General features: G+C 43.4%; 1 protein-coding gene across 4 annotated transcripts in view; it reads left to right on the top strand.

Annotated features, from left to right (window-relative positions):
* BLTP3B (bridge-like lipid transfer protein family member 3B) overlaps window positions 1-12,663 on the top strand; it is an 89,822-nt gene that overhangs the window by 56,577 nt on the left and 20,582 nt on the right. For all 4 annotated transcript variants that reach the window (XM_075934105.1, XM_075934115.1, XM_075934124.1 and 1 more), the window contains 4 exons: window positions 2,943-3,125; window positions 3,237-3,328; window positions 10,417-10,558; window positions 11,316-11,509. In XM_075934105.1, coding sequence (XP_075790220.1) covers window positions 2,943-3,125; window positions 3,237-3,328; window positions 10,417-10,558; window positions 11,316-11,509 — 611 coding nt within the window. The remainder of the gene's footprint in view (window positions 1-2,942; window positions 3,126-3,236; window positions 3,329-10,416; window positions 10,559-11,315; window positions 11,510-12,663) is intronic.

Raw genomic sequence — 12,663 nt, 5'->3', positions numbered from 1 at the left:
TGTTTCCACATGTAATTCTACAAATGTGTTACAGAGATTCCCTAGAATTCCTTTAGTGCACTTAACTATGCTATTGTGGTACTATGGAAATGCAAAGAGCTTGCCATTCAGCAATCATATTAAGTCACAGAAGAATTGATTGATACCAAAATTTGAAGCTTGCATTACTAACAATAAATATACTAGGCATTTGTTGCAGATCATTTTTGGCTAATAGATTTTTACAGAAATCTAAACATTAAAAATCATTTTTCTTTAATGCCGGTTGTTGAATTATGGCAAAAACTACTTTTAAATTTGGGATTAGCTACAGCCCAATATAGTGATGGGCTGTATATGGACTTCTTATATGGACCAGAGCAAGCAGTTCTTTTCTATTGTTCTGCTTGGAGGAGGAGAAACTGAGAAACTTCTGTTCAATGGTATATTAAAACAAATTCAGTACAAGCTGCTGGATAAGAGTTGATATTGTGTTGGAAGGGATTAATAACTGCCATCAGTCAGAGACCTGCTTAAAGTCAATGAGTTAGTCATAGAACCACAGATCTGGAAGAGACCTCACGAAGTCATTAAATCCAGCCCCCTGCCCAAGGCAGGACCAATCCCAACTAAATCAACCCAGCCAGGGCTTTGTCAAGCTGAGACATAAAAACCTCTAGGGATGGAGATTCCACCATCTCCCTAGGTAACCCATTCCAGTACTTCACCACCCTCCTAGTGAAATAGTTTTTCCTAATATCCAACCTAAACCTCCCCCACTGTAATTTGAGACCATTGCTCCTTGTTCTGCCATCCGTCACTACTGTGAACAGCCTTTCTCCATCCTCTTTGGAACCTCCCAATGAAATGTAGTGCCCATCTTCAAAAAAGGGAAGAAGGATGATCCAGGGAACTATAGGCCGGTCAGTCTTACCTTGGTTCCTGGAAAAATCATGGAAGGGATCCTTAAGGAATCCACATTGAGGCACTTGGATGAGAGGAAAGTGGTTAGGAACAGTCAGCATGGATTCACAAAGGGAAAGTCGTGCCTGACCAATCTGATTAGCTTCTATGATGAGGTAACTGGTTCGGTGGACATGGGGAAGTCAGTGGATGTTATATACCTTGACTTTAGCAAGGCTTTTGATACGGTCTCCCACAATATTCTTGCCAGCAAGTTAAGGGATTGTGGATTGGATAAATGGACGGTAAGATGGATAGAAAGATGGATAGAAGGCTGGGCCCAGCGGGTAGTGATCAATGGCTCGATGTCAGGATGGCGGTCGGTTTCTAGCGAAGTGCCCCAAGATTCGGTTCTAGGACCGGTTTTGTTCAGTATCTTTATTAATGATCTGGATGAGGGGATGGATTGCACCCTCAGCAAGTTTGCGGATGACACTAAGCTGGGGGGAGAGGTAGATACGCTTAAGGGCAGAGATAGGATACAGAATGACTTAGACAAATTGGAGGATTGGGCCACAAGAAATCTGATGAGGTTCAACAAGGACAAGTGTAGAGTCCTGCACTTGGGACGGAAGAATCCCAAGCATAGTTACAAGCTGGGGACCAACCGGTTAAGTAGTAGTTCTGCAGAAAAGGACTTGGGGGTTACAGTGGATGAGAAGCTAGATATGAGTCAACAGTGTGCCCTTGTAGCCAAGAAGGCTAATGGCATATTAGGTTGCATTAAGAGGAGCATTGCCAGCAGATCCAGAGATGTCATCATTCCCCTTTATTCGACTTTGGTGAGGCCGCATCTGGAGTAGTGTGTCCAGTTCTGGGCCCCCCACTACAAAAAGGATGTGGACGCATTGGAGAGGGTCCAGCGGAGGGCAACCAAAATGATTAGGGGGCTGGAGCGTATGACTTATGAGGAGAGACTGAGGGAGTTGGGTCTGTTTAGTCTGCAGAAGCGAAGAGTGAGGAGGGATTTGATAGCAGCCTTCAACTTCCTGAAGGGAGGTTCCAAAGAGGATGGAGAGAGGCTGTTCTCAGTAGTGACAGATAGCAGAACAAGGAGCAATGGTCTCAAGTTGTGGTGGGAGAGGTCCAGGTTGGATATTAGGAAAAACTATTTCACTAGGAGGGTGGTGAAGCACTGGAATGGGTTACCTAGGGAAGTAGTGGAGTCTCCATCCCTAGAGGTGTTTTAAGTCTCGGCTTGACAAAGCCCTGGTCGGGTTGATTTAGTTGGAATTGGTCCTGCCTAGAGCAGGGGGCTGGACTTGATGACCTTCTGAGGTCTCTTCCAGTTCTATGGTTCTATGATTCTCCCTTCAGCATATTGAAGGCTACCATCAAATCCCCCCTCACTCTTCTCTTCTGCAGACTAAACAAACAGTAAGCATCTTTTGTTCAGGCTAGATGAAAGAATAGTTAAATAACCCTGTGTGTAGTAATAGTTGAAACAGTAAGAGACAATATGGCAAGGTCTGAGCAGCTGCTAAGCCAAAGGCTGGGTCAGTTGATTGGTTACAGCTGTATATGAGAGGTAGAAAGGGACCTGAAGTCAAGAGAGAGTGAATAGTCTCAACTGTTTCTGTCATTGTCCATGTCCCTGAGAAGGAGCATCAACAAAATTCCTTGGTTCACAGGACTTGCTGGAAATTATGAGCAAGGATACTGCCTTCTTTTGTGATGAAGGAAATAGTACTTTGTGTACATTCTTTGTAGATTGCTCTACAAAAATGCCTGACTCATTAGCAATCTCTTCTCTTAATGAATATAGGCTAGCCCTGAATGTAGTCTAACAACTCTAGCTAAAGAACAATTATATTTTCGAGATCTGTGAGGAGTTTGCCAATTAGTGCTATGCTTGCCATTTACATTACTGTATAATCACAAGATTTAGTATGGTAACTTTTTGAAGAAAATCTGAAAAGTTTACAATTTTTTCAATCAGAAATATATTTCACATGGAAACGTCGTATTAGTTTTGGGCCACATATGTGTGTGTCTTGTAGGAGACAGCTGCAGTCACTGGATGTATTATAGTGATGCCACCAAAACCAGAAGCCTTTGGGCCCAAGAATTATTACATGAGTTCAAAAGCAATGTTGAATTGCTTAAACAGGCTGTGAAGGATCAGAATATAGATTCTCCAACTAAATCCCCGCCTCATGATTCTCCTCAAAACATACAAACAGGTACTTTCTCTGTTCATAAATTTTATTGCTTACATTTATATTCACTGGAGGCAGCAGTGTATCCTAAATTAGGTTGTTCTTTTAAATGACTACCATTCTTGTTTCTTACAGGCAAGGAACAACAGATACATAAAGGAAATCCAAAGGATAAACTCATGTCTAGTCCTGTTGTTGTTAGACTTGCAGATTTCAATATATACCAGGTAGGTTTTTTTTTCCAGTTGGTGAATTTGAGGTCACTTTGTCCTATACCCCTGATGTATACTTAGCCATAATTTTTAAGGGTCTGATCTAAAGTCCATTGAAGTCAGCAGGACTCTTTCTATTGACTGTATTAGTTATTGAATTGGACTCTTATGGCTTGCTCTTGCTTGATATTTTTAAAAAATAATTTCAGTTTGTCATTGATTTAATGAGAGCAAGACTTGGATCTGCAAGGGATCTGCTGTAATATAGACATCACCTGAGATGGCTTATCCTTTCCTTGTGTCATGTGGAGCACTCAAGGATTCATTGTTATAGCATGAATATAGGCCATGTCTTCACTAAGAGATTAGGTCAAATTTATTAAGGTCAATTTTTTTAGCACCTGATTTTGTAAAATCAAAGGTGCATGTCCCCACTGTGCGTAAGAATATGATGTAGTGTGTCCTCAGTAGGGTGGCTATCTTTGACTCTACAGTGATCCATCATGGGTAGCTATCCCACAGTTCCTGACACCCCTTTGCTTTCTGACTTAGGCTCTCAGTGCCTGATGGGGAAAAATGGTGCAACGGGTGGTTCTGAGTACATGTTGTCAGCCTCTCATAGTGTACTTATCTCCTCCCTCTCCTCCTCTAGAGAGCAACGGCAAACAATGTTTTCACACACTTTTACCCTTCATTATATGTGCAGACGTCATAGCAGGGCAAGCAATGATTCCATTCAGCTTCAAACTGTTCTTGCAATCATTGCAAATACCTCAGGCATTATACTGAGTTATGTCCAGAGTGTAGCCAGGAGTCGCAGGAGCCAGGAAGAATGTGAGGAGGGCACGAATACAGACATGTATGAAACCATTGAGTAAAGCAATTGGCAGATGCTGGCAGCAGTTGATCCTGTTGACAAAGTGGAACGTCAGTTTTGGTCCTGTGAGACAAGCCCAGACTGGTGGAGCTGCATAGTTATGCAGCTAAGGGACAATGAGTGGTGGCTGCAAAACTTTTGCATGCGTAAGGCCACTTTCGTGGAACTTTATGAATTGCTTTCCCTTGGCCTGACATACAGAAATACCAGAATGAGACCTGCTCTGACAGTTGAGACTCAAGTAGCAATACCCCTGTGGAAGCTTGCAATGCCAAACAGCTACCAGTCAGTTGTGAATCGGTTCGGAATGGGTAAATCTACAGTGGGGGCTGCTGTGATCCAAGTAGCCCAGGCAATCAGTACCCTCTGCTACGAAGGTTAGTGGCTCTGGGAAACATGCAGGACATAGTAGATGGCTTCGCTGCAATGGAGTTCCCTAACTGTGGGGGGGCAATAGATGGAACTCATATCCCTGTGTTGGCACCTGACCTCCTTGCTAAAGAATACATTACTGCAGGGGTTACGTCTTGACAGTGTTGTAGGCTCTGGTGGATCACAAAGGCCGTTTCACCAACATCATCGTGGGATGGTTGGAACACGTGCACAATGCACACATCTTTAGAAACTCCTGTCTCTTCAGAAAACCAGCCTACCCCTTGCTCCCACAGCTCATGAAGCCATGCACAGGCAGCCTGGACAGCAGTAAGGAGCATTTCAGCTACAGGCTGAGCAAGTGCAGAATGGTGGTAGAATGTGCATTTGGATGTTTAAAGGAAAGACTCTGCAGTTTATTGACTAGGATAGATCTCAGTGAAAGTAACGTTCTCATTGTTTACTGTATATTTATACCTGCCTCAGGAATTTCAACTACATACATCTGATGAAGTGGGTCTTTGCCCATGCAAGCTTATGCTCCAATACATTTGTTAGTCTATAAGGTGCCACAGGTGGTCTTGTTATTCTCATTGTTGTGTCAGCCTGCTGTGCACTCCATAATATCTGTGAAAGTAAGAGGGGAAACTTTATGCTGGGATGGAGAGCCAAGGCAGATCGCTTAGCCACTGTTGATGAGCAGCCAAACACTAGGGTAATAAGGAGGGCAAATTGGAGGCTTTGAAAACCAGGTTTGTGAATGACCAAATAGCAATATGCTAGTCATGTATGTTCCTGTTAACAAGGTGCCCCCTGCAATAAGTGTGCTGTCCTGTAAACAGCTTTCCCTCTCCCCCGCTCCCCCAGTAATACAATAAAGATCCTGTTGCTGAGAAATTATGCATGTTTTTATTTAGAGAAACCAAGGAAGAGAGAAAAACAATTAGTTTAGAGCATGAGCTCAGGGATTTGGGGGCGGGGGAAGGGAGGAGCAGAAACAAGAAAAAGTGGCATATTACAGTCACCTGGTTCAGCAATCACAGTTATGGGAATGACAGCCTTCTGTTTCAGGAGACATGCCTGAGAGTAGAATGAAAGGCTGTCTTTGACTGTTCCCCTGACTCTGCATTGTAGGTCGCCTGGGAAGGGAGACTATGGAACTTAGTGAGGAGGGCAGGTGGTTCAGCATGGGGTACAGGAACGCACTGTGCAACATATGCTTTGTGCCTCTATCAGGAACTTCAGCATCTTTGTTGGCTGCCCCACAAGCCTCAAAATCTTCTCCTGGATCTTGGTTTTGTGTTCCCTGCATATTCTCCTTTCCTCACACTCCATTCATATTTCCTGCAGTATTGTTCTCCTCCATGCATTTAATGGTGCCCTGTTGTTGCTGGCCAGCCAGCTAAAAAATTTACTGGGGGGTGGGGGTGAAGGGTAGGAGAAATGTGTGTAGTCTATAGCATTAACCTATGAGCTTTTGCTTGTCAGTTAATCAGTTAATTGACTACACTATTACATCCTTAGTGTGTGATTGCAAAGGAGAGCCATGATTGCAAGGGACTCTGCTAGGAGAGGGGGAGGTTGTGGCAGCAGGGGCTCACACAGCCCAAAGTGTATCTGATACTAGGGATGTTAGGAAGCAAGTAGTCGGCTAATCATGTAGTCAATAGAATTTCTGTCAACTACACAATTAGTCAATAAGGGAGAAAGTCTCCGGGAGCGACCCTCCACTACGATTCTGCAGTTTAAATGTTGCAAGAGACAGTCAGGCAGGCAACCTGACTCCTACTACATTTAAACTGCAGAGCCACAGCAGGGGAAGGTCCCCAACCTAGGGCGAGCTGGCTCCTCCCAGCACTGGCTCCTGCTTCCCCCACTTGCTGCTTCTGATACAGTCTTCTCTGATCAGTGTTCCATCTAAACTCATAATGTAGACCAGGCCTTAGGGTTTTTTTTCAATTTTTACTGTTTCACAATCCATGTTTAAATATATACTTAATTTATTTCAGACTAATGTTTAAACTGATTTAACATTTCATTATTAATATTTTACTTCAAGTGATTTTTAATCGACTTTTTGACATTTATTCTTTTTGTTTTTTGCTGCTGTTTTATTTACTGTCTCTGGTGCAGGTTCATTTTCACTTGCATAGTGAGGGAGCAGCTATGCTAGAGGAGTATTTGCCTCCAGGACATAATGCCAGTGGCACTGGGGTGACATTTTGCTGGGAAAGGCAGCTTAAAATTTCAGCTCAAGTCCCACAGTAACTGCCAGCAGAGGGTGCCTGAGATGTGTGTTCATTTAAAGCCTTTTTCAGTCATCCTAATCTTGACCTTTCCTAGGCTATTGCCAGCTCTAGTCTCCCTGTTGGAGCAGAGATTACAGCTTGCTAACAGAAGCTCACATTTGAATTTAGATTTTTTTTTATACACTTAAGTAATTGTATTATATTTTATGAAATATTTGCTTTGTAGTTTGATAGAAATTTTACATTTAATTTGCTTCTTTTCAGATGCTTTATTTTCCCTTTTTGCCCTCTTTGTATTACTGCTTGTCATTGTTCTTATGTCATACTTTTGGAAATTATATTTTGCATTGTATTTAGAATTATTACAAGTATTAATACAGCTATGTACGAAATATAAGATTTCTGAATAGGGTGGAAGAGGTTTATACTCCTGCAAAAATATAACAGAATCCAACAAAGATTGTATATTAAAAAATTTAGCTATTTTGAAGGTCAGAACTGTCAAACAAAAGCTCGGGATGAAAACATATTTGATTTGGCAGAAATAAATTAATCCACACTCAAAGAAATCTTAAGTGATCAGAGAGCCAAAAAAATTATGTGCCAAAAGTAACACTTTTTATTGTTGCATAGTTTACTCTTGACACAATTAATGTAAAGTTTGTATAACATTTATATTGTTAAAAGTACAAGTTTGGGGAGATGTTTTTCTATTAGTACTTGTTTCTTCTGCTGAGTGGACCTCAACGTGTCATGAGCCCAAAGAATCCTGCAGTAGTGTGCTGAGCACCCTGCTGAACAGCATGTGATCCAAAGCTTACCCTTGAAGAGGTGTTGCATAAGCTGAAGTACATATGGTTCCAGAACAGTGCAGAGAGTGGAGAATGTTGTCTGTAGTCACTTCTCCAGATGGCTGAACTGGGAATACCATGGTCCGGCTATCTTTCAGGCACATCCCTCCTTCTGCAGAGCTTTCTGTGTTTTGATTCCTGGGTATTCATAGTGCAGCTGCTACGTCACTCCAGGTCATAGAATCCTAGGGTTGGACGAGACCTCTGGAGGTTGAGTCCAACCCCCTGACCAAAGCAGGATCAACCCCAACTAAATCATCCCAGCGAGGGCTTTGTCAACCCAGGACTTAAAAACCTCTAGAGATGGAGATTCCACCACCTCCGTAGGTAACCCCTTCCAGTGCTTCACTACCCTCCTAGTGAAATAGTTTTTCCTAATATCCAACCTAAACTTCCCCCACTGTAACTTGAGACCATTGCTCCTTGTTCTGCCATCTATCACTACTGAGAACAGCCTCTTTCCATCCTCTTTGGAACCCCCCTTCAGATAGTTAAAGGCTGCTACCAAATCCCCCCCCACTCTTCTGTTGACCAGGTCCTTGCCTGGTTCTTGCCTGTGTGGCTATCCCCAAAGCTAGCAGGTAGAAAGCAGAGGACAATTTGTAGAGGGGGTGTCTGCTGCATACACCTGCTTCTTCCCATAAACACGTACATGGGGATTGTAGTGCATCACAATGTCCCAGTTCTATCCTCTCTTAGGGTATGTCTACAGTACAATGTTAGTTCGAACTAACGGACGTTAGTTCGAACTAACATTCATAGGCGCTACGCTAGCGCTCCATTAGTTCGAATTTGAATCGAACTAGCGGAGCGCTTAGTTCGAACTAGGAAAACCTCATTTTACGAGGATTAAGCCTAGTTCGAACTTACTAGTTCGAATTAAGGGGTGTGTAGCCCCTTAATTCGAACTAGTGGGAGGCTAGCCCTCCCCAGGTTTCCCTGGTGGCCACTCTGGCCAACACCAGGGAAACTCTATACCCCCCTCCCGGCCCCGGACCCCTTAAAGGGGCACGGGCTGGCTACAGTGCCCGTGCCAGGTGCAAGCCTGCCAGCACCCAGCCAGCAGACCCTGCTCCTGGCACGGCACAGAGCCACCCACCCGATGTCCCCCAGCCCACCCCCTCTTCCCGGGACCAGGCTGGCGGCTCCCGGGAGCTTGCCCTGGACCGCAAGAGGCGGGCACCTTCCTGGGCTAGTGCGGACATCGTGGACCTCGTCCACGATCTCCGCACTAGGCACAGGAAAGTGGCCATCTAGGGCAGGAGAGCTGCCAGCCTGGCCACCCAGGAGCAGGTGTGCATGAAAATCAAGGGGGTCCACTGAGACCCCCGACCCTGAGCTTACAATGGCCGTCCTGGGTCAGACCAAAGGTCCATCTAGCCCAGTAGCCTGTCTGCCGACAGCGGCCAACCCTAGGGACCCTGGAGGGGATGGACCGAAGACAGTGACCAAGCCATTTGTCTCGTGCCATCCCTCTCAAGCCTTCCACAAACTTTGGGCAGGGACACCACTCCTACCCCCTGGCTAAGACTACTCCATGGACCCAACCTCCATGACTTGATCTCACTTCCCTTTAAACTCTGTTCTAGTTCCAGCCTTCACAGCCTCCTGCAGCAAGGAGTTCCGCAGGTTAACTACTTGCTTTGGGAAGAACAACTTTCTCTTACTAGTTTGAAGCCTGATACCCATTCCTTTCCTTTGGTGTCCTCTAGTCCTTCTTTATGGGAACTCATGAAGAACTTTTCTGTGTGCACCCTCTCCACCCAACCCCTGCTTTTAGAGACCTCTATCCTGTCCCCGCTCCATCTCCTCTTTTCTAAGCTGAACAGTCCCAGTCTCTGTAGCCTCTCTTCATCTGGGACCTGTTCCCAACCCCTGATCATGTTAGTTGCCCTCCCCTCTCCCAGCCTTTCTCTTCTCCTCTCCCACCTCCTTTTCCCAGTCTCCCCCAGTTTTGTTCAATAAAGACAGAGTCAATGTTGGAAGAAACGTTATCTTTATTTTGTACATCAATAAGAAGGGGGGCTAAGGAAAGGGTAAGTGGAAGGAGGTGAGGGAGGAATGGGGTACGAGCCCCGATGGGGAGGACTGGGCTGGCTCTGCAGGCTTCTGGGGGTGGAAGCTCTCCTGCAGCCCCCCGATTGGCCCCTCTCCCCAGATGGCAGCCTGCAGCAAGTGCAGCCGGTCTGATGGCCGAGTGGTGTGATGTGCCCAGTGTGGGTACTCCGGGCAATCCAAGCCAGGACTGCTTTGCAAGCGGGGCACCCCTGAGAACTGTCTGTCCGGGGTGGGGGTTGGGACCCTTTAAGCGCAGCCCTCGGCTAGCCTGAGACAGTAGCTCCACGCTCTAAGTCCTCCTCTGATGCCCTGCCGGCACTGCTTCCGGCCATCCTTAAGCCCTGTTCAGGGTCCACTCAATGTGGACTTGCTAGTTCGAATTAGCAAAACTCTAATTCGAACTAGTTTTTAGATCTAGACGCGTTAGTTCGAATTAGCTTAGTTCGAATTAACTAATTCGAACTAAGTTAGTTCGAATTTACGTTGTAGTGTAGACGTACCTTTAGAGATAAGTGCATGCAGACTGCCTCTAGAACATGACAGTCACATAGGCATTGCTCCCTGCAAAGTGTGCAATAGGGAATCTATATTCATGGGGTTACTGTACCAATGTGTTGCATTTTAAATTGCAACACATGTAATGACTCACAAAAATATAGTTACATATTGATAAAACTAAGTATTTGTCTTTTTCAGGTCTCTACAGCAGACCAATGTCGTTCTTCCCCTAAAACTCTGATTTCATGCAATAAAAAGTCACTTTACCTTCCACCTGAAATGTCAGCTATCCATATTGAATTCACTGAATACTACTATCCAGACGGAAAAGATTATCCTAGTAAGATTTTTGTTCTGAAGAACCTTTGCTCTTCCATTATTTTGCCTTTTGCAAAGCCTAATGGTAGCTTGAGGCCTGATGGCAATACTGATTCAAGCTTGTGTTAAAAAATGGTGAAAAGCTTATTGCACTGAATTAATTGTAAGATTTATTTTTGTGAACATTAATTAAGAGTATTTTTGTGAACATAACACTTCACCATGATCACTCATTTTTGCTCCTACCAACACATTTAAAAAGTATTGATTTTTGTAAACATTATTTTTTAAGTCTCAGCTGTGCATGACATTTTCATCAAGAAATACTGTTTGTATAGTGTGTTTATATACATTTTTTTGAATATTGGCACTCCTCTGTTGTACAAAAGAAATCAACGTATTGCAGTTCTATCAAAGATGTAACAAAAGATGTGCTACAGTTATTTTAGTAACATGTGACAGGAGTCAGCAATCTCTTATGTAAGGAAATCCCAGCAGGCTTCCTGGGGATCACGCTCATGATAGAGGCTCTTCTCTGGCCCTGCCATTTTCCTTCAACTGTGGTGCTCATCTCCTTTTTATTCTATTTTAATTTAAGATTTTCATGCAGTGAACATCAGAGAGAGTGGGGAGTGATGCACTCAGCCTATTCTTCCCATGGCCAATGGAGTGGGTTTTTCATTTCTTCCATGGTATAAAATAGAGGCGATATGGCTCTGCATTATTAAGTCAAAATAAATGTTATAATTTGCTTTAATTTTGTTTTGTTTCTTCCTTAGTTCCATGTCCGAACCTCTATGTACAGCTGAATGCTCTGCAGTTCACTCTGGATGAGAGAAGTATTCTTTGGCTAAATCAATTTGTGTTGGATTTGAAGCAAAGTCTCAGTCAGTTTATGGCCATGTATAAATTAAATGACAATTCAAAATCTGATGAGCATGTTGATGTTAGAGTTGATGGACTTATGTTAAAGGTATGGTATGGAAGGAGTATTTGGTGGTTTAGAGCAAAATACTCTCTCTTTTATCTCTGAAAAGCATTATTAGGCAAGTATTGAAAAAGAGAATATGCTAAGAGTACGATGATGTAAAGAAAGACATGTGAGGCAGAACAGGATATCCTGTAGCAGACCATCTCTTCTAGACAGTCCCTTGCTACAGAGCAGTCAGTAGGTTAGGCTAAAAGTCTCACGGTTAACAGGCCATTCTGGCATAGCTGAGAGTAGAAAGTATGCCTGGATAGCATATTTACAGTTTAGTTCTCTGTGTGTGCAATTGAACCTTTAATGTGCACAGAACAGTAGTAACATGCCATAAATTGTCAGCTATGAGATCTTCAGCTTTTTGGGTGGTGTGATATGTAATAAGAGTGTGGTCATGGCACCAGCTGACCATGCCTTTTTCCTGCTCTTTGTAGAACTGCAGCTATTTGGTTGTGATCCTTTAGTATAGTGGATCTTGAGGGGAGAGTACAGCTTAAGTAGTTTTATTATGCACAATGAGAATTTTTCTTTTCTTGTAGTAAGATACTACAGATTGCACTTCATTCTGCATCATGAAGCTATACAGGTCTTATGAAATTGATACTCTAGAGAGCTGAACTGCTGAGATCTAAAGATCTGATCAGTTATCAGTTTGATGTGAGCTTTTGAAATTCATTTTAGTTTGGCAAACAAAATTACCAAATGCAATTGTCATAAAAATGGCATTGCAGAATAAGTTTAATTGGTAATTGTGAATGGTAAGGAACACTCAAAGAAAGGAGGAGAAACGCTTTATTCATACCATTTTTGCATGTTGCAATATTTAAGATTTCTCTGCGTGGGGTGTTTGTTATGCTTATAAGAATTATATGTAATATGCTTTATCAGGATGTGATTTCTAAAGCATCAGGTGTTCTGTGTAGACACAGCTAATATTGTTTGAAACAGTTCTACATTGAAGTGCACCCTAGTAGGATCTACAAAGACCAATTAATGTGCAACACTTGAATGAGGTTTAGAAATCAAACTCCCCTATAAATCATGTTCTCGCACCATCTAGACAAACTCTTGGTATGAAAGTGTGATGCTTTAAATCAGGGCTACTCAACTTTGGAAGCTCCAGGGGCCACAATGATACTCACAGC

This window comes from Pelodiscus sinensis, chromosome 1, assembly GCF_049634645.1.
Source record: "Pelodiscus sinensis isolate JC-2024 chromosome 1, ASM4963464v1, whole genome shotgun sequence".
In the NCBI taxonomy this organism is placed as follows: Eukaryota; Metazoa; Chordata; order Testudines; family Trionychidae; genus Pelodiscus; species Pelodiscus sinensis.
Note: the sequence above shows the minus strand (reverse complement) of the source record. Positions and strands in the feature narration are given on the sequence as shown.